Genomic DNA, 22,057 nt, shown 5'->3' on the forward strand with positions numbered 1-22,057 from the left:
AGTTCCGTCTTCAAAAAACATATGCCTGGTTTTTACGCATTCTAAGACAGTGTGGTTTTGCAGATTTTAATACTGAGTACTCTATCCTTTGTTTTTCCTTCTGAAGGTAACATGTTTTAAACAGTTCTGTCAAGTTCTGTATTCTGAATGAACTGTTTCTTAAGCAGGAATTCATTTGATGTCCCATTTAAGTAGTCCTTGGTACGTAGTTGCTAGCCCAGTTTTTGATAAAAATGTTCTGCTTGGAGGTGATGTAATTTTAGCCCCAAACCAAGAACTTTGTTTTCACCAACCTCCATTTTCTTGGGTTAGGCCATTACAACATTTTTAACTCACCTTCTGACACATGGAACATGGCTTGGGGAGGGCCCTGTGTTCCTCTAGCTTAGGAAATTTGGGGTTTGGATCTGGGTCAGGCACTGCCGGTCCAGGGTTTATGTTTAGAAGTTTGAATGGGCAGGTGACAATACACTCGTGTGCTGGGAGCAGGCTGAGGTGGGTCTGTTCCCTCTCCTGTGGTGTTACAGTGTGTGCATCCTGCCAAGATGGGTTTATCCCCATCCCTGTAGCCTTACAGTGTGCACATCTGTACGGGAGTTGCTCTGATGTGACAGAAAACCTCCGAATTGCTGCTTGTTTATTAATTGAAGTGTTAGGCTCAGGGGACCGTGAATGGACCAGGTCTGGCTGCCTTCTTGGTTCAGTGGTCAACAGAAAGCCAGTGTAAGCATGTGGGAAATATTCCGAACACCCTAGTCCTCTCCCTAATGTTCTGCAGTTGCTGGTGGAGAAAGTGAGTACAATATCATGTAAATACAAATGGTTCCTGAGGTAGTTGCTATTTTGGAGAGTATCGGGGCTCTGTCTCACAGTCACTTGTTAGGACCAGCCGTTGCTTTAGGTGTCCGAGGGCTGGCGCACAGTGGGGGTATGAGCTTTCTGAACGCAGGTCTGACTCTTGGTCACTTTTGGTCTCTCCCTCTCATCTCGTGCAGTGATAGGTCCATAGGGGGACACTTGGGTGATGTCACCAACCCACTTCCAACTAGGAAACCTGGTTTCTTTGACTTAGTTCTTTGGTTCTTATTTGGGCTTTCGGTTTCTTGTAAGTAAGAACCTGCCTTGTCCAGAGCCTGGCACCCCTTTTTCAAAAAAAAAAGTTATTTAAATTTGCAAATATATAAAGAAGTAGAGAGCAAAGTGTACTGCGTCTCCGTGGGCCACTAGGGAACTTCAGCCATCACCATTCTGCCAACCTGCTTTCCTCTGTCCCCCAAACTGAACTCTTGTCATCCCTTCCTCTCCTTTCCCTGAAGTATTTTCCCCTGTAAATATTCAACATGCATCTATAACTAGAATACTTTCTCTTTTAAAAAATATAAATATGTTATCATTTTAAAGTGTGAGAGGCACAACAACAAAATGAGCAACTGTCTCTTAGTAAATCCAGTACCCAGTCCACATGTAGGTTTTTCCCTGCAGAATCAACTGCATCTTTTTCGAGTCCCCTCTTTTTCTTTTTGCACGGTATTGATTTGTTGCAGGAGCTGGATCGTTTGCCCAGGATTCCTCTAACAATTGCTTCCTTGAGCTGTTGATTAGCTTGTGTTTCTTATATTTTGGAAGTTAGATCTGGAAGCTTAATTAGATTCAGGCTCAACTTTTTTATTGACTTTCTGATTTATAAGATATGAGTGAACCCAGTAATAGGTGAGCATGGGAATTTGTGAGACCTCCCTTCTGAAATCAGAGACAGCGCCAGGGTGGGGCATGGGTGCGGGCATGGGTGCAGGTATGGGTGCAGACGGGCAGGGCTGACCTATGATCAGGCCTTGCGTGCGGAGTGGCTGAGCGTGAGCTGCAGAGATCAAACCCGGCCGTGAGAGCCAGGAGCTGGTCTGTAGTGCGGAGTGCAGAGGGAGAGGTACCATCACCCTGGTGCGGAAGCTTTTTCAAATAACTTCTCAGGGAACAACAATTCTCAAGCTGTAGCTGAACCGCTGAGCAAAGGATTAAGAAAGGTCTGTTGAAGGAAAGGAAATGGGCACAGAAGAGAAGAGGCACGAAAGGGGGATGGATGAGGCTGGGCACAGTTCATGCTGAGTGTCTGGGGCTTCCTGGGCTTTTCCCCAGGGTCTCTGTTGAAACGTCTGCTCCCAGTCGGGTGACCACAGGGTGGCACAGAGCAGAGGCAGCCTTTCAGAATGCAGTGACCTGTTGAACTTTCCAAAGCAACTGCTTTGGTGTGGACTGGCAGGCCACACCAAGCTGGAAGCATGGCCTGTAAGAAGAGAGAAAGGGGAATAGGCAGTGAGTGTGTGCTCCTGTGAATGCCGACATAGGAACACACAATGCAAAAGCATTTATTCCAAGTGGAGCCTCCACGCTGCTGATAGAGGGGAATGCTTGCTGGCCTGGCCTGTGGTGTTGGCCCCAGCAGTGCCCAGCGGCAGGTTTGAAGAGGGCTTACCCAGAGTCCAGGGTGTGCTGTATTGGTAGGATGGACTCGGGGTCACCAGAGATGAGAACTTGTCACTTGTGTGCAAGAAGCAGTATTAGGACCTGAGAGACAGAAGAACAGACAAAAGACAGAGACAGAAAGACTGACTTTTCTAGCTTGATCCTGGGCCAGTTTTCTCATCTGTGAAGTGGAGTAAATGATAATAATATTAATCACCTCATGAGGTAGTGTGAGATAAGCAAGATATACAAACAAAGTGCTCAGAACTATGCCTCAGAAATATTTACTATACCTAGTAAATATTTACCCAGGTACCTCGAATAACGTCTGACATTTTACAACACTCAGTAAATTTCTGCTGAATGGACGAATGTCAGCCCATTTGCACAAAGAGAAGGGTAATTTTGCATACTGGTGTTGGCTGAGACTATGGAGACATGCATCGGCATCGTGAGTGAAGAAAGTTACCACTTTCACATAGTTTTCAGGAGGTGCGTGTACAGGTGGTGAGATGAATTACCAGGTGTGCTGTGGTTTGCCACGTGTGATGCAGATCCATGTTTTTGGCCCAAACTTCCAGGGAAAAAAAATTTCATCTTGATTTTTTAGTTAATTAATTAATTAATATTTAGATACTTGTTTTTTGTATTATAAAGGAATTTTAGCATTTATTTTTAACATATTATGGTACAAGAAATTTTACGTGACAAATAATTACAAAGTGTTTAATAATTACAAAGATACAAAGATAATTAATTACAAAATAATTACAAAGATACAAAGTGTTTCAGGCACTACCCATGTATAATGCACATCCTTATTTTTCCCTCAAAAATTTGGGCAAAACAGTGTGTGTTATACATGGCAAAATACGGTAACTTGGTCTTTACATATCACTGGAAGCACATTGAAGCCATGTGTGTGTAAGCTGGTCACTTGTGTCCAGGCCCCACATCCTCAGAATTCTCTGAGAGCTGCTGTTTCAGGTCCCCTGCAGCGTCCTCTCCCATTTGTTACAGATCGCGTGTCTGTCAGGGCTCAGAGGGCCCAGTCCCCAGTAGTGCTCTGCAGATGTAGGTAGTGAGGAAATGGGGGTGACTAGAGGAGGTACATTTTCAGTGAGACAGGAAACTCACCTGAGCTTTATTAGAAACAGTGTTTAGTCCATACACGTTGGAGAGGTTTTATACGTAGAGCTGCCCCTTGGCCGATGGCTATGGGAGTGTTCCCATCACCTGCTGCATCTGACTGTGATTTTGTGCACACCTGTTGTGGTGTCCAGTCCCTAGGCATTGATGTGTGGGACGTGGCCTCCCTCAGCCAGACTGCAGTCAGGCTGAGGAGATGGGCCAGGGAGGCTGAAAGCGAGAGGAGGTCGGGGCACTTGCTGGCCCACAGAGCAAGTTCTCTGGACATCAGAGGAGGGGACAAGGCCTGGAAGCTGAGCGCGTGGTCGTTTGAGACGTGGGTAGACCACAACCACACATACGCAGAGAGCTCATGAATTTCTTCTTTAGCTTGACTGGCCAGGTGAGGTTTGTGTCACTGAGACCTACTATGTGCTATGACCACCACTCTGTTCTTGCTACTGAGAGCCAGGACCTGCATCAGAACTGGGCGTTCGTTCTGGTTCTGCTCTTTGTGAGCTGTGTGATAATCTGGTTGTAAGACCACTTTCAGTTGAGAGACCTATCAGGCACTTCTGTGCAGTCTCAGTTTCCCTAGCTGTACAGTGGGGGTAACACTCGTACCTTCTTCATAGGGTTCTTGTATTAGGTGCCTCATTACAAGATGGGGTGAACTGAAGGAGATGAAGGAAACGGTGTTATTGTGAGCCCACCTCCGTCGTCAGGTGATGTGGACTCTTACCAATCGTTGCCTAGATTTCCTTCATGTTACCAGCATTAAAAAATCCAGTTTGCCTCAAAGTCGGTTTACAGCCTCTCCCCCCTACCAAGCTCAGGAGTCTCAGAAACCAGTGGTGCAGCAGGGTCAGGGTCAGGGTCAGCATCCACTTGCATTGTTTCCCTTGCTCCACCTTTGTGCTTCCTGCCATCGCCTCCGGCCCCTCCAGAGTCAAGTGGGGCACAGGACTAATTCTTTAGAGAGGACCCCCGCTTGTCCCCCGAGGGACCCCCCCGGGTACCTTTCTTGGTGCCCTGTCTAGCTGGCCCTGTTCTCCCTCACTCTGGCTCCTGCCCCGAGACTCCTGGGCCAGCTGACCTCCATCATGTTATACTGCGTCCCTTCTGGTCTGGAGCCCGGCTGCCTACTGTGCTATCCTTTAGCCTCTGGGGAAGTTTGCACGTTCTTGTCCTGCTGGAGTTGTCCCTGCGACTCCCTCTTCCCACTCTGCCATCCTGGCAGCTGCAGTCAGCCTTTTCCTTCTCCTCTGGGTGAGGGACACACTCTGGGCCACTCCCTGTGCCTTGGAGCCTGGAGCAGCTCTGCAGAAGTTACTGGGGCACGCAGTGCCGTTTCCCATCTCTGCCCGGGGTTCTCTCCTGTTCCTGCCTAGGGCATTTTCGGCCTGCTCTGTGGTGGGCTGTAAGGGACAGTTTGGCTACTGAATGTCTCTCTTAGAAAGTGGGATATGGATCATGTCTTTAGTTTTGACTGAACAGGAAGAGTCACGCCCTGTTCTCGGACCAAGTTCAGAGTGCAGGGCCCGGTGTGTACTAAGCATCCAGTGTACGTTGGTGTTCTAGCTTCTCTGGGCTTCAGTTTTCTCGTCTGAAAATTAGGGTGTATGGTAATCCCCACTCTGCTTGCCACTAATGCTGTTAATGTGTGGGAAAGTCCACATTTGTAAGTGAATTTTATTTTTCTATTTCAGCCTCAACAGAATGGGATCTCTCCACGCATGTTTAAGGCCTTCGTAAGCAAAAGTCACCCGGAATTCTCCTCTAACAGACAGCAAGATGCCCAGGAATTCTTCTTGCACCTGGTTAATCTAGTAGAGGTGAGTCAGAAATGCTCAAAGGGTTGTGAGACGCGTGCCCAGCTCCTAAGCGCAGCCCGTTCTGGCTTGGCCGGAGCGCCCCCACAGCCCCTGACCTAAATCTCTCACTGCCTGAGCTCTGTCACAGTCGACTTCTTTGAGGTTTCTCTGCTCTGCCCACTTGATGTGGCGGCTCCTCATGTCCTCATTCCTAGGCACGTCTAGATCTCCTTGCTCTCCGTTTATTTGCGCATGTTATAGGAGTGATTTTCAGTTATTTCATTCACCATCCTTTTTACTTTTCCTTTGTTTTTTGGCAACAGAGCTTCTTAAGGGTCTTACGTGGTCTTTGGAGTCTTTGGGCCACTACTCAGAGGGGGCCACACTTTGCTCACAGCAGAGTTGAATCACAATAAATGCTGTGGTTTTCAAAAGCCACTAAGAATTTATGATTAAAAGATTTTCCCCCTCTTAAAAATGACTATCTTTCTCCTGATTACATATGTGTTCTTTGTGGAAAACATAGAAAGGTGCAGAGGAGAAATAGCAGAATCACCCATAATACCACGCCCTGTAAACAGCCAATGTTAACATTTGGTGTCTGGTCACAAGACATTTTCCAGGTGTATTTATGAATTCCCCATCTGTGGTTTCCAGGCAGTGTTTCCACTTCACCTGCCGTGAACGTTTGGCCCTGTCGTTACATATTTGAATTTTGTGTGGTTTCTTTTCACTTGTATATAATTTATTTACACGAGTGCATTTATATAATCACATACATGGCTTCGTTTTCCCAGGCTGACCTTTACTTTTTTCCATTACCTTTAGTGTGGCTTCCTCATCTCCTTTCTTCTCACTCTGCCCAGGGCAGTCTTTCTCCTGTGACTTTTAATGGCTGCATAATATTAATTCACAAGAGGAATCATAATTTATGAAGCCAGTCCCCATTTGGGGACTTCAGATAAACACCAGTGTTTTGCTGTTCAAGTTCTCTGGTGGAATGGGATTGTTTTGTAACACACCGATCCCTGTGTCAGTCATATTGGATTTTGTGCTAATTTTTATTTATGGCTTACTATCCGAAAACCCACTAACCTGATGTACTCTAACCTTCAGAGGAACCGCATTGGCTCCGAAAATCCGAGTGACGTTTTTCGGTTTTTGGTGGAAGAACGCACTCAGTGCTGTCAGACCCGAAAAGTGCGCTACACGGAGAGAGTGGACTGCCTGATGCAGCTGCCTGTGGCCATGGAGGCAGCAACCAACAAGGGTAACGCTTCTGCTGCTGCGGGGACTCGGCCTGGCGCCTCCTCCCGTGCGAGCTCCCTGCAGGCAGACCGCACCCTGCAGCCCCCGCCCCGCTCAGCCAGGACACCCAGCCCAGATGTGGGGTTCGCCCTCTCTTTTCATCTTTCCCTCCGTCCCCATGGCACTTTCTTTTGAGAAGAATCAAACACATCACAGACTTTTTGAAGGGATTATGGATGGAACTGGTTTCACTGCCTATAAATTTGACCAAGTGTTTGGCTTGGAGTCAGCTTAGTTTGGGGGATGATATTTCTAATTGGACATGTGGAAAGTCTTTAACAGCATCATCATAAGTTGTGCTATGGAATCTGAGGCAAATGACCAGAACTGCACTTTTTGAAATGAAACACTCGAGCGGGGGCCTCGTAATGTAATCCAGCTTTGGCCTCCGAGTATTTCCATTGCCGCTTACAGATGATGAAGTGTTGCAGGCGTGGCGAGCCCCCTTCGAGGGGCCTCTGCACTTTGGAAGCCGGGTGAAGGCGGAGATCCTGCAGCCAGGTTGGGGTCTGGGGGGAGGTTCCTTCAGTCTATCCAGGGGGGCTCTTTCCAGGCAGAATAGATAAAATTCTATTTCTTTGAATTAACATTTTAAAAGCAGAAAAAGGCAAAACACCTGCCAGGTTGCTTCTGTCCTATGAACGAGCCATTTCTGTAGACTCCAGCAGCTTCCTGGGTGCCCTTTTTTCTCTTTTGGGGGGAACCAACTTTATTGTGCTAATTGGAAAGTGATGATCATGGTGATTTTTAGGTAAAAGATTTCCATTTTCTATAAGCTCTTGCAGCTTATAAATTCTTATCCTTTATAAGGGTAGAAATGAGGGCGAGGGTGTATGGTTCATTTCCTTTTTAGAACTAGATTTAACCTTCTCTTGTGGACCTCAGGGATACTGACTCACATGTTCTGCTCAGTTCTGTGATCCTGTTTGACTCACTGTTAAAATTTATGAGTGGTAACTATTTTGTTGAGGAAGGAGACTGATAATTTAGTTAGCCTCTGGATATTGTTTGCTGGAATACCGAATGCCAGAATCCTAGATATAAATATATTATAAACCAGTGGTGGACTGGGAGATGAATTTTAAAAGCATAGTCAGATGTGTTTAAGGAAACACGTAAGTACATAAGTGTGCCTAAAAACTGAATCAGGAGTGATTTTTTTTCTTTTTGGAATACAAAAGGAATTCCCAGAAAGGCCCCTTCAAAATCTACACAAAATTTGGACTCGTGGGTGGTTTCCCGGAGCAGACCCTCTGACTCCTGGGAAGTTCGCAGTGCGCCCCCTTCCTTCCCGGGGCGTCCGTCCGTCCTGCGAGCAGGAGTAGTGTTGGGAAGCGCTCTGGGTTGGCGTCCCTGCTGCCTGACGTGGTGAGGGAGCGCGGCTGGAAGTTGTCTTGGTGGTGCCGGTCTGACAGGCTGCGCTGTGGGGCACCACAGTCCTTCCAGCTCCCTTTGCTCCCTGGCCCACAGCCTCCGTGACCTCGGTTCATTGAGAAGGTCCTGGGGAGAGGTGAGCCCTCCAGTTTCTTTCACTGTGAGATTCTCTGTGTGATGACTTTGTGATTGGAAGGTGGCATTTGGGTAAACCAGCCTTGACCTCTGGACAAATGGGAAACCAAGTTTGTGCATCACTTGTACCACATGCGTGCTCTGAGCCTCTCCCACCTGGGCCAGGGTTCACGGTTCCCTTTTGTCAGTTTCAAAGGGAAACCGGCAAAAAACAGGAATGGCTCAACGCAGCCTGTCAGTGCTCCTCTAAAGACACCCCAAGAACAGCCTTGTGAGGGCTTCTCTGGATCTGCGAAGGGCAGCAAGTAAGTGACCCTGCCCCAGCCTTCAGGGAAGAAACCTTCAGGGAAGATTTTCCAAAGGGGTTGTTTTTAATTTCCAGAAGAGAAGAGCGAGGCCCTGACTGGTTAGCTCAGTTGGTTAGAATGTTGTCCTGATACACCAAGGTTACGGGTTTGATCCCTGGTCAAGGCACATACAAGCATCAGCCAACGAATGTATAAATAAGTGGAACAGCAGCAAAAAATTTGATGTTTCTCTTTATCTCTCTCTCCCTTCCTCTCTCCAAAAGATTTCTATATATGTATATGTAGATAAATCTGTCTGTAAAAGAAGACAAGAGGGATTGCGAAGACATTCAGTTGCTTGTTCTTTTACTCAGATGAGCTGATCGCCTATGAATTGACGAGAAGGGAAGCAGAAGCAAACAGAAGACCCCTTCCTGAGTTGGTTCGTGCCAAGATACCGTTTAGTGCCTGCCTGCAGGCCTTTTCTGAACCAGAAAACGTGGATGATTTCTGGAGCAGTGCCCTGCAGGCAAAGTCTGCGGGTGTGAAGTAAGTGTGTGTGTGAAGTGAATGTGTGTATGTGTACACACACATATGCACGTCTGTGTGCTTATTTGATGGTGGGGGGTAAGGAGGGAGACTTGAGAGGCGGGCGCTGGGGGAGGGGTGTGGTGATAGGGTGTTTGTGGGAATCTGTGCGTGCTTGCTCATGTGTGGTGAGGTAGGATTATGATTTACACAACCTTAGTTGTTCTACCCTTCACTTGTGTGAGGCCCCCCCAATGAAGCAGGCTTATTATGTGCTAGGGAGGGAATGCCTTTTTTTTTTTTATTAAGAAGGTGTAACCAACTGCCCATCCCCCCAGAAATGATATTAATGAAGAAATCACAAAAATACCTATGACTGTCTTCATTATTTAAACTCTGCTCTGATAGGTTTAATTCCATAATTAAATATTTGGCTGAGAACTTGGTTGACTGTGCTCCCCCCTGGAGGCCAGGGGTCTTGGGGCCTCTCAGTGGGCAGAGAGGCTGCTGGGCATGTTCAGGTAGCTGCTTGGGACTCAGGCTGGAGGTGTCCTGTTTCCACATTGTCGGCCTTGTTGTCAGGTACACAAAGCACTTTTTTCTTTGGTCAACATTGTAGTGAATTTTATACAGTCTAGCCCTTGCTGACACTTTGTAGGTTTAGAAAATGAGTACATATAGTGGCATAAAATGAGGGGGTGCTGGAAGTCTGACTCTGGGAGTTTTCCTACTTTTAGATATGCTTTGGCTGTTTTTATTCTAGGCTAAGACTGAACTCTAGTTGACGGAAAGGGGATTGCAGGATGGAAGAACTATTGCTGGCTGTTCTCACCTCAGCCTCCAGCAACAGTCAAACCTAAATCACTGTTCTCTGCCACAGTTGTCCCCCGGGATTCCTCTGTCTTAGATAATTAACCTCGTATGTCAAAATGGGTAAACAAAAAGAACTTATTTCAAAAGCTAAAAAAGCCCTATTTTCTTAAAATAATTTACAAAAGGGCTCTTTACATCCAAATGAGGATTAGTATTAGTTCATTCAGTTATCAGTTCTCCATTGCAGGGTAAATTTTTATCCTGGGGCCACTCGGGTTGTGTGTATATGTGCACGTGTGTATATGTGTGTATGCATGCATGTGCACATGTGTGCATGCATGTGCACGTGTGCTTGCAGGTGGTAGCTGGTATGTGAAATGTCGCTATTCACTTCATTGCAGCTTGGGCACAGCTTTGGATAATTAGGTGTCTGCCCACAATATCAGTGGTAGAAACAATGTAATTATTCCCCCCAGCTTTATTGAGATGTCATTGACATATAACACTGTGTCAGTTTAAGGTGTACAACATGTTGATTGAACTTTGTTTTTCTTACTGCAAGTATTCACAGTAGGCCGAAGAATCCTCAACTATTGCTCCTTTTCTGTGAGAGTCTTTCCTTCTCAGGGAGAGTCAGTGATTTGCTTGGATCTGGAGCGAATTAAGTAGCATATTGAAGACCCACCACAGTTCATGTCTTACTCTTTTTGGACCTTGCTCTGTCCCAGTACTGTGACTTCTCTTCAGCACTAGGGGGCAGCAGTGATTTGCAATTGTTTTCTGTATTCTGGGAGGAAGCATTCCAAGTACAAGGCACTGGCTTAGATTTGGAAAGTGAAGTTTACAGGGAGACTGTCCAAGAAATTTTTATTCTAGAAGATATTTCTAGTATATGTATACAGCTAGTTTTATTTCTTTACATATACCTACCACCTTCACATTGACACTGAAATAGAAATGATTGTTATAACTAAGATGACAAATACTGAGAGAATGAGCTGGAACTGGGACATGAATTAGATGTACAAATTGTGTAGTTTGTATATAAAATGCCAAACTCAAGTCCAGGCAATTCAGCCTTTCTTACCCAGAATATTTATACCTCCGGGATCCATGAGACCATGGATTTAGGTGCAGTAGTATTTTAACGAGGTCCTGGAAGTTCCAATTGTCAACCTCAACGGAAGTTCCCAAGATCCCCCCGTTCCAACTCTGTGCTGTAAGGTAGTGATTCTTGGTGGGAGCAGAGGTGGGATTGTGTCAGGATTGCTTGGGGAACTTTTTCAAACCCACATCCAAACACATAACGCAAAAGGTAAGGGGGTTAAAAAAGTACAACTTGGTGGTTACAGAATAGTCATGGGGATGTAAAGTACAGTGAAGGAGTATATTCAATAATAGTGTGATAACTGTGTATGGTGTCAGGTGGGTCCTAGAGATACGCGAGGAAAACTGTGAAGTATGTGACTGTCTAACCAGTATGTTGTACACCTGAAATGAATACAAAATAATATTGACTGTAAAAAACCGAAAACCAAACACATAATGCATGCATGTCTATACACACCTACAAAGATATATAACATATACTAAATTCCACCAAGGGTTTTAGAGAAAACTGATGTCTGGTTGAAAAGCACTTTCCAGGAATATAAAATGCCCCAGTAAAAGTAATAATTTGGTAATGGGTCCAAAATCCTACGGAAAGGACAGCACTCCTACTTTAAGTGTTACTTTTTTTCATGCAAACCCAGGGCGAATGGGCAGGAGTGGGTGAGTGTCTGCCTGTGTCTGTCTGCGTTGGCTCTGCCTTAGCCCTGTCATCGGAACTGCGGGTGCACCTCACACAAGGCGTGTGATGCCGTGCTCACAGTTCCCAGGGCCTTGTTTCCCTGACATAATCAATCCCCTTGTGTTTCCCAGAACGTCTCGCTTTGCCTCATTTCCTGAATACTTGGTAGTGCAGATAAAGAAGTTCACTTTTGGCCTCGACTGGGTTCCCAAAAAATTTGGTAGGTATCTTGTGCATACTTTTGCTTAAAACATCCAATCAGCCATTTAAAAAATAGGGCGTATGAAATAGTCATGAGTGATTGGCTGCCAGAGTGAGTTCCATTTCTTTTATTTTCTGGTATTTCCATCTTTGTCTTTTGAAAAAGAGTATGTGATAAACACGGATGATAAAATTAGCACGTGCTGATCCACCCCTCTAGTTATGGGTTTGAAATGCATGAAATCTGGGAGTAGAAAAAGGACCCCCATGAACAGTGCTTCCCGAATGTCAAGGTGCATACGGATTGCCTGGGAACCTTGGTGAAGTGCAGATGCTGATTTAGCAGGTCTGGGACAGGGCTCGGGATTCTTTATTTCTTTATCATTTTAGCATTGATTTTATTTTTAAAAATTATTATGTATTGAATTTTTGAGGGGTGACATTAGTTAATTAAATTATACAGGTTTCAGGTGTACAGTTCTGTAGTATATCATCTGTATATTATACTGTGTGTTCACCACCCCAAGTCAAATCTTCTCTCACCATTTTCCCCCCTTTCCCCTCTTCTACCTCTCCTCAATCCCCGCTTTCCCTCTGGTAATCACCATCCTGTTGTCTGTCTCTGAGATCTTGTTTTGCTCAGTCCCTTCGCCTTTTTCACCCAGCTCCCCTCTGACAGCTGTCAGTCTGTTCTGTCTATCTGTGAGTCTGTTTCTATTTTATTTGTTAGTTTATTTACTTCATTATATTCCCTATTTAAATAAAATCATATGGTACTTGTCTTTTTCTCACTGGCTTATTTCACTTAGCATAATACTCTCCAGGTCCATTCATGCTGTTGAAAAAGTTAACATTTCCTTCTTTTTTATGGCCGAATAGTATTCCATCATGTAAATGTCCCACAGCTTTTTTATCCACTCATCTACTAGTGGGCACTTAGGCTGCTTCCGGATCTGGGGTCTTGAAAATAATGCTGCAGTGGACACAGGGGTGCATATATTCTGTCAAAATAATGTTTCAGGTTCCTTCGGATACATACCCAGAAATGGAATCACTGGGTCATAAGGCAGTTCCATTTTGAAGTTTTTGAGGAGATTCCATACTGCTTTCCACAGTGGCTGCACTGGTCTGCATTCCCACCACAGTGCACTAGGGTTCCCTTTTCTCCACATCCCCTCTAACACTTGTTTGTTGATGTATTGTGAGAGGCATTCTAACAAGTGTGAGGTGATATCTCATTGTGGTTATAACTTGCATCTCTGATGACTGGTGACACTGAGCATCTTTTTGTATGTCTATTCGTCATCTGTAATCTGTATGTCCTCTTTGGAGAAATGTCTATTCAGGTCCTTTGCCCATTTTTTAATTGGGTTGTTTGTTTTCTTTGCTGTTGAGTTTTATACGTTCTTTGTAAATTTTGGATAATAACCCCTTATCAAATGTATCATTGGTAAATATGTCATCCCATTCAGTGGGTTGCCTTTCCATTTTGTTGATGGTTTTCTTTGCTGTGCAAAAACATTTTAGTTTGATGTAGTCCCATTTATTTATTTTTTTCTTTTGTTCCCCTTGCCTGAGGTGATATATCAAAAAATACTTTTTTTATAAGTTGATATTTTATATAACTTTTTAGACTCTATTTTATTTCCTCTCTGATATTTATTATTTCCTTTCTTCTCCTTACTTTGAGCTTTGTTTGTTGTTCTTTTTCTAGTTTTTTAAAGTGTAAAATTAGATTGTTTTGAGATTTTTCTTATTTCTTGAGGTAGGCTGGTAATGCTATGAATTTCCCTCTTAGGACTTCTCTTACTGTGTCCTCATAGGTTTTGGGTTGTTTTGTCCTCATTTTGATTTGTTTCAAGGTGTCTTTTGATTTTTTCCTTGATCTCATTGTTGACCCATTTATTGTTTAGTAACATGTTATTTAGCCTCCATGTCTTTGTGTGTTATTTAGTTTTTTTCTTGTGATTGCCCATTATGGTCAGAGAACATTCTTGATATGATGTCAATCTGCTTAAATTATTGAAACTGGTTTTATGTTTTTTAACATGTTCTATATTGGAAAATATTCCATGTGTACTAGAAAAGAATATGTATTTTGCTGCTTTGGGGTGAAATGATCTGAAGATATCAGTTAAATCCATCTGAACGAGTGTGTCATGTAAGGCCACTGTCTCCTTGTTCAGTTTCTGTCTGGAGGTTTTATCTATTGGTGTCAGAATCCCCTACTATTACTTCATTACTGGTGCTCTCTCCCTTTCTGTCTGCTGGTATTTGCCTTGTATGTGTAGGTGCTTCTGTGCTGGGTGTGTACATGTTACTGGTGTTACATGTGTAGGTGCTTCTGTACTGGGTGTGTACATGTTACTGGTGTTACATGTGTAGGTGCTTCTGTACTAGGTGTGTACATGTTACTGGTGTTACATGTGTAGGTGCTTCTGTACTGGGTGTGTACATGTTACTGGTGTTACATGTGTAGGTGCTTCTGTACTGGGTGTGTACATGTTACTGGTGTTACATGCCCTTGTTGGGCTGCTCGTTTCTTCACTGTGTAGTGTCCGCCTTTGTCTGTTACTATGGCCTTTGTTTTAAAGTCTATGTTTTCTGATATAAGTACTGCTACCCCAGGTTTTTCATTTCCATTTACGTGAAATACCTTTTTTCATCCCTTTACTTTTAGTTTGTCTTTTGTTCTGAGATGGGTCTTTTGGAGGCAGCATATATACGGGTCTTGTTTCTTTACCCATTCAGCTACCCTGTGTCTTTTGATTGGATCATTTAAGGCATTTACATTTAAAGTGATTGTTGATGGGTTCGTATTTACTGCCATTTTATTCTTTTAACTATATTCCTCCATTTTCCTTCTTTTTAAAGAAAACCCTTTAACATGGATTCTTTATTTCTTTTTTTATTGTTGTTCAAGTACAATTGTCTCCATTTTCTCCCCAAGAGACCGCCCCCCCCCCCCAGCCATCCCCGTCGCCCCCACTAATCCTACCCACTTTGGCTTTGTCCACATGTCCTTTATTGGTAACAGGCTCCCAGGCAATGCTGGTGCTGCTGCTCCAAGGCCACACTTGGAGGTGCAAGTGTAGTAATTGGAAATGTATTCTTCTCTTAGCACCTTTCCTGTGCTTCTGAAGCAGGCCAATGACGGTCTCTTAAATAATACGAGTCTTATTGGTAATACAATGAATATAGTCAGTTGCATTAAAAAGGGGTGTGATTTTGGCTTAATTAGATTTCTTTCTTGCTACTTTTGAAAGCCCTTGACCATTGTTAGAGGACAGTGCACAAGAACGTATTTTTCTGCCATCATGGTCTAATTCCAAGGGTGTTTTTAGGCTATCCTTAGTGGCACATAGGATGTCCAGTTTTACGCTTTGTGGTTTCCTATGCAAGTACCTCAGATTATTTGCCAGTCTTAGAGTTACGTTTTGAGCACTTAAAAAACAACTGCCCAGGTTTTACACTGGTTAATTAAGGACTCATCTGTTTATCTGAAGGGAATGGGTAAAAAGAATGGAAAATCGACTGGAATGATTTCCCAGAATCCTCCAGCCCTAACAGATTACACAGCACCTGTTTGGCATTCTACCGGGCTGTGACTGATTCTCTGGCAGATTTTTACTCTTCCCGGTGGAACAATTTTGAGGGCACAGAGGAGGGCAGAGAGCAAGGTACTCATACCTTAGCCTTTTTTCCACAGACCTGAGAATTTCCTGAGAAAACAATTTCTTCTTCTGAAGGCTCTGAGCTGCTTTTGGAAACAGTTCTCTTAATTTCCTTTGTCCTTGGAATTCCTGTAAAGAAACAAAAATTTAGATGAGATTTCATAAACTTGCTGAATTTAAAGTCCCAAAGCTTTGTGTAATGAACGTGAATTTTTCTGCTGAGGAACAATTGTATTGATTTTGTGGGTCAGACATATTCGTTCTTGCTGCCCGTTGAGATTAAATTTTTTTTAACTAAGCTTTTTCTTTTGGTTGTTGTTTTAAAGCAGACTGTTATACCAGGAGTCTTAACTGGTTTAGGAGATACTGTTTTCAGGTTGTTTGCTGGCCCAAGAGACACACCCTGCACCGACATTTGAACACATTTACTTTTAATCTGAATGTATGCGATACTGAGTATAACCAGATATTAGACTGATAAATTTTGTATTTTATAAGTCAACACAAGAACAACTGAGATGAGAAGTTAAAAACAATGTACCCCAATACAATGTATACTTCAGATTCAACTAATACCTTTAAAACTTCATTCCTTATTTATCAACTTCGTTAAGTCACATTACTCATCATGGGGTTAGACCTTAGTTAAATCGTATTACTCATCACAAACTAGGGGTTACCAACTCAAATGCCCAATGAGGACAGGGTGATCATGTAAAGAAATGGGTTGGGTGTAAAAGACAGGCAGCTAGCCAGCTTGCTCTTTCTGGAGTGTCACGCTTTGGATAAAGACTTGGCTTAGAAAACCCTTTTTCCACTAGAAGAATCATAGTAGCACAAATACGACGCCCGGGCTCAGGAGGAGCGGCGAGGTCTGTGACAGACTGTCGCAGAGGGCTCCCATGGGAGAATCTGCTTCGTTTTCCAAAATAAGGTAGAAATCTGGATTTCTAAATTAAAATCTTCTGATTTAAAACTTGGAATTTGTGGCTAAACATTTTAAAAACACACAGAAAGTATCTAGGCCACAAATGATCTATCAGCTGCTGGTCGGCGACCTCTGGCTTATGCCATTTGTCCTTGTTCACTGTAAAATCCTGCCACCCTCAGTACTTCCCCCTGGGTCTCCATTAAAACCTAATCAGTCCTGATGGGTCTCCTGGTCCAGTGATTACTCCAGGGATCTGAAAAGCCACCCTTAGCTCTGCCTAAACATACACATGTAGAGTTAGTGGTGCTGATTTTAGGAGGTTATTATGGGATTTTGCAGAATCCATTCAATGTAGTCTTTTTCATGTTGCAGATGTTTCCATTGACATGCCAGACCTACTTGATATCAGCCATCTCCGAGCCAGGGGGTTACAGCCAGGAGAGGAGGAGCTTCCAGACATCAGCCCCCCCATAGTCATCCCCGATGACTCAAAAGGTACCATCTTTCAGGAGGATGTGCCCCTCCCTGCCACCCTCTTCTGCTGAAATAGCCACTTTCCCCCAACCACTCCATTGTTGACTGCCTTCCTCTGTTGTAACCCACCATAGACACACAGAAGTGAGGCCTGGCTGCGACCGTAAACTTAAACTAGACATGGCCCAGACCCATCACGAGTAGTTGGAAGGCACTTGTGGAGACCACTGACAACAGAGGGCAGCCAGTCCACAGAAAGGTTTTAGGTTGTGTTGCCTCTGGCTTTGCTTTCTTCCTCTCTCTGCCTCTCCCAAACGGACTTGTAGGGAAGAAGGTGTGTTTCCAGGAGGCTCCTGGTCTGGGGAGCTGTGTTGTTCTCCAGAGTGCCTTCGGACAAGCAAAGGGGACATTCAACAGTGGGTGCTGGTTTTAAACATCTTGCCCACATGTCATCTCCCCACCTTCATCCCTGCTTCATAGCAGGGAGTGGTTTGAGTTCCTTTCACGTTGCTGAACTGGTCATTGTTCATAATGCTTAACTTTGGAAGGGAGAAGGACATGCAAAAAATAGTTGCCTCACCTTTGTGGTTCCAAGGACAGTGCTGAAAAATCTCGGTTCCATTACTAGTTCACTTATTCTCATGAAATCATGTTCGTTCTGGCTTTGTTTGCCCACCCGCTCATCTTCCCGAAGAGTTAATTTTAAGTGAGTACTTAGAGGGTAGAGCACCCTGGGCCTCTCTGCTGAAGGTGTTTCATCAGTCGAGCGGTGAATGGTATCGGTGACGCCATTCGGGTGCACAAGGAGGGTGAGGCGAATCCAGTGGGGTTCCAGACGGGCATCTTTGTTCCATCGTTCTCTGATGCTCAGTCCCATGTTAGAGCACGGAGTGGGAAGAGACCCGCGCCCGGGACACTCTGGGCTTTGGGGACAGGTCACTCTTTAAAGGAATTTAAGAAAGATCGATATGAATATCACAGAAGTACAAGATGGCTTTTTAGCACTATTCCTGCTTTCTCTGAGATTCATAATGGAATCCTTGGCTTTTAATTATACAGAGTTCTTAGAAATACAAGGAGAGAACTGGTTTAGTTCATTAAGATGCTAATCAGAGCATTATGTTTTATCTGCTCTAAAGGCCGGAGACCTGGTGTTTTTCCTCCTTATGGTAATGATTTTATGTTGGGCAGGCGGGGTTCTCTGACACCAGGGTGGGGTCCCGAGGGGTGACAGACTTCAGGAGTGTTCTGCGTGGATTCTTCTCTCTAAAACAGTCTGCCATGGTTCGGCCTCACTTTTTGCTCTCTCCCTTAATTTCCAGATCGCCTGATGAACCAACTGATAGACCGTATGTATGTTTTAAAAACTTTTCCCAGTGTCCTAGAATTATTATTGGTCTGGTACACTTATCTGTGGGGTTCAGTAAAGGGGTGTTTTTCTGTAAGTGTGTATATGCGGCATTTCCTCAGAGGAAATGATTCTTTGTCTGCAAGTTGAGGCAGCAAATAGAAACCAGTGACGTGGTGACTAGGCGGCCCTGTAGCTCAGGAAAGTGGCCATGAGCATGAGAGCCATTTAGGACCGTGAGACTTAGAATAGTTTACCTAGTTTCTCTGTGCCTCAGTTTCCTCATGAGTGAGTTAGGGGTTATTGACCCCGTGGCTTTCCTCTCTGGCCGTGTGAGGAGGCCCTTTTCCGCAGTGGAAGCACGGTGGCCGGTCATTTCCTACACTCCCAGTGCTGACACACAACGGAGAAGACACACACTGACAGGACACGGTAGTGTTGGTTAGAACTCCCAGGGTTATTCGTTTCATTAGATTGTGTGTGAATTTTGTGGCCTTTCATTTCTTTTAATCCTCTTGGTTTTCTAAAAAGAATAATAAAAAAGAAACTATTTATAGTGAACATTTAGATATTAGGATAAAGAGGGAGTGTTTAAATACTCTGAATGTTTTTGTCTACAACGCCTTTCTGGAGACAGACTACTGTTAACATTTGGGCTCTCTGTTTCCCAGAGTTGATTACGTCCTTTGATTGCTAATAGACCTAAAGGCCCATGATGGTTTCCTGTGAGATTTAAGGAATGGGTCTTCCGGGCTGTAGATAATGCTTTTCTCATCAAATTTCAGTCATCGGAGAGATTGCTGAGAGGTCTTGAGTGTGATATGAGAGGCTGAAGTGGTTCTGGGGATACACTTAATCTCCCCTCACAAAGTTAGAGAATTGTTTTCAGGGCTTGGGTTGCCCAGGTGATTCTCAGATTCCTATTGAGGGCAAAGGTTTAGGTCAGCTCAACTCCAATAGTTTAATATTTGGATGGCTTACAGCAAAACAAAGTTGAACCACTGTTTGTACACCAAACAAAATAGCACTTTCCTTGGATGGCGTGTGGGTGGGGGGTGAAGGGAAGCTGAGACAAGAAGAGGGTTTACCTTTTTACATCAGAATGCCCTGTTCTGCTCCGTAGCATCAGACATCGATGAGTCCTCGGTGATGCAGCTGGCCGAGATGGGCTTCCCTCTAGAAGCATGTCGGAAGGCTGTATACTTCACTGGAAATATGGGAGCCGAGGTCGCCTTCAACTGGATCATTGTTCACATGGAAGAGCCAGGTACGTGGCGGAGAAATGGAATAGCTTTGGAGTCTGATTCAGTCCCTGGTGATGCCCTGGTCCTTCTGTGTCCTCTGGACCTGTGCCCAGAACGACTTGTTAGCTCATAATCTGCTGCAGTGTGTATGCATGGTGTGTGTGTGTGTGTGTGTGTGTAGCAAAGTCACAGTGTTTGTCTTTCCTCCTTTTTTTTTAAAGAAGTAGCTTTGTCAAGATATAATTCAGCCTTTAAAGTGGTAGAAAGACCACTGGAAACCTGTGGGATACAGTTCCGGCTGGGAGATGATGAGGGCTCGAAATAGAAAAATGTGCATGAAGACACGGGGTCTGCTTAGTTAGCTTTTACTTTTATCTAGTTTATTAAGGTAATTCACCCATTGAAAGTATACACTTCAATGGTTTGCAGTAAATTTATCGAGTGGTACAACTATGACCACTGTCTAACTTTAGACCAGTTTTGTCCCCTGAAAAGAAATCCTGTACACAGTAGCAGGCACTGTCCATTCCCCACTCTTCCTGGCTCCTGGCAACTACTTTCTGGCTCTGTGGACTTGTCTGTTCTGGACATTTCATATGAATGGAATCATACGAATGGATCTCTTGTGTCTGGTTTCTCTCACTTAGCAGAGTGCTTTCAGTGTTCATCTGTGTTGTAGCACCTGTCAGTACTCCATTCCTTCTTATGACTGAATAATAACCTTACTGTATGGACACACTGCATTTTATTTATCCTTTTATCAATTGATGGCTACTTAGGTGGTGTCCACTTTTCGGTTATTATTAACAATGTGGTTATAAATACTTGGTGTGGACATGTTTTCATTTCTCTTGAGTGGAGTTGCTGTATCATATGGTGCCTCTATGTTTAACTTTTTGAGGAACTGCCAAATTGTTTTCAACAGTGGCGGCACCATTTTACATTCCACCAGCAACACGCAAAGGTTCCAGTTTCTCCACATCCTCACCAACCTGGTTATTAATGTTTTCAGTGTAGCTGTTCCAGTGGATGGGAAGTGGTATCTCATTGTGGTTTTGATTTGCATTTTCCTAATGACTTAATGATATAGAGTATCCTTCATATTATTATCTATATTATAGATATTAATATATCTATAATATATAGATATATTATTTATATATCTTTGGAGAAATGTCTGTTTAAATCCTTTGCCTATTTTTAATGAAGTTATTTGTATTTTTGCTGTTGAATCCTGAGAGTTTTTTGTATTCTGAATATAAGCACCTTAGATAATGTGTTTTGGAAATATTTCTCTTATTTTCTTGTCATGTTTTTTGATGGCATCTTTGGAAACAAAAGTTTTTAATTTCGATGGAGTATAATTTATCTATTTTTTAACATTACCGTGTATCCCCCTTATACTGTCCCCCCCGCAGTGCCACAACGTCATCCATGTCCATGAGTCCTTTTTCGTTTTTGTTTGATCTTTTGTCACGTGTTCATTTGGTCTTGTATCTGAGAAACCATTACCTAACCCCAGGTCACAAAGATTTACTCATATGTTTTCTTTTAAGGGGTTTGTAATTTTAGCTCAGATCGGGTCAGTGATCCATTTTGAGTTAATTCTGTGTGTGGTGTGAGGTAGAGGTCCGCCTTCACTCTCCTGTATGTAGGTATACAATTGCCTACCCACCATTGTTGAGAAGAATGTGTTCTCCCCATTGAATGGTCCTGGTAGCTTTGTTGAAACTCATTTGACAATAGATATACGAGGTCTGTCCAGAAGGTCTCCAGCCATGTAGTATGAAAAAGAGAGACATTTATTGAAGAAGATACAAGTTACAAGAAATGTTGTACATAGGACAATGACACCTCAGTCCCCTTCAAAGTAGGCACCTTGGGACTTCACACAGTTCTCTCAATTGCCATTGGCTGCTCTTTCATATTTTCCTAAATCTCATCAATAGTCTGAAATCTCTTCCCTTTAAAAGCTTATTTTACTTTGGGGAAAGCCAGGAGTTGCTGGGCACCAAATCTGGACTGTAGGGGGGCCGAGTGACCTGGGTGATTTGATGGTTCCCCAGAAAACTCTGCCTGAGATGTGATGCATGAACAGGTGTGTTATTGTGATGAAGCTGCTAATCACCCCTGGCCCATAGCTGCGGCCTTCTGAATCATCCAAGTACTTTCTGTGGGTGAATGTTCAAGCTTAACACACTATTTGATGCAGATTTGTTGCTCTGCTTGCTCAGTCATTTTGAATGCAACAGCCACAAAGTACGCATGCTCAACTCAATGGTGTCTACTGCCCAACTGACTAGTACAGTGAAATCATTATTGTTCACGCAGCGTGCATTCCAGTCCACTCCCCTGGGCTGCCAGGTTGCATCAGTGTTGTACAAACTGCTCTCATTATATTAACAATGGCTGGACTTCTTCTGGACAGACCTTATATGTGGGCCTATTTCTGGACACTCAGTTCTATTTGATTCATCTATGTTTATCTTTATGCCAGTACTAACTGTCTTGATTATTGTAACTTTGTAGATATTTTTTCCTTCTTG

The 22,057-nt window shown here is 43.8% G+C and overlaps 1 protein-coding gene across 1 annotated transcript in view; it reads left to right on the forward strand.

The window, feature by feature from the left end:
* USP13 (ubiquitin specific peptidase 13) overlaps positions 1-22,057 on the forward strand; it is a 102,069-nt gene that overhangs the window by 60,107 nt on the left and 19,905 nt on the right. The window contains exons 11-17 of the mRNA XM_037058790.1: positions 5,298-5,423; positions 6,519-6,672; positions 8,881-9,055; positions 11,771-11,859; positions 16,818-16,940; positions 18,242-18,268; positions 19,391-19,534. Of these exons, the coding sequence (XP_036914685.1) occupies positions 5,298-5,423; positions 6,519-6,672; positions 8,881-9,055; positions 11,771-11,859; positions 16,818-16,940; positions 18,242-18,268; positions 19,391-19,534 (838 nt within the window). The remainder of the gene's footprint in view (positions 1-5,297; positions 5,424-6,518; positions 6,673-8,880; positions 9,056-11,770; positions 11,860-16,817; positions 16,941-18,241; positions 18,269-19,390; positions 19,535-22,057) is intronic.

This window comes from Sturnira hondurensis, unplaced genomic scaffold (assembly GCF_014824575.4).
Source record: "Sturnira hondurensis isolate 20B ecotype Veracruz unplaced genomic scaffold, ASM1482457v3 Scaffold0010173, whole genome shotgun sequence".
Lineage (NCBI taxonomy): Eukaryota > Metazoa > Chordata > Mammalia > Chiroptera > Phyllostomidae > Sturnira > Sturnira hondurensis.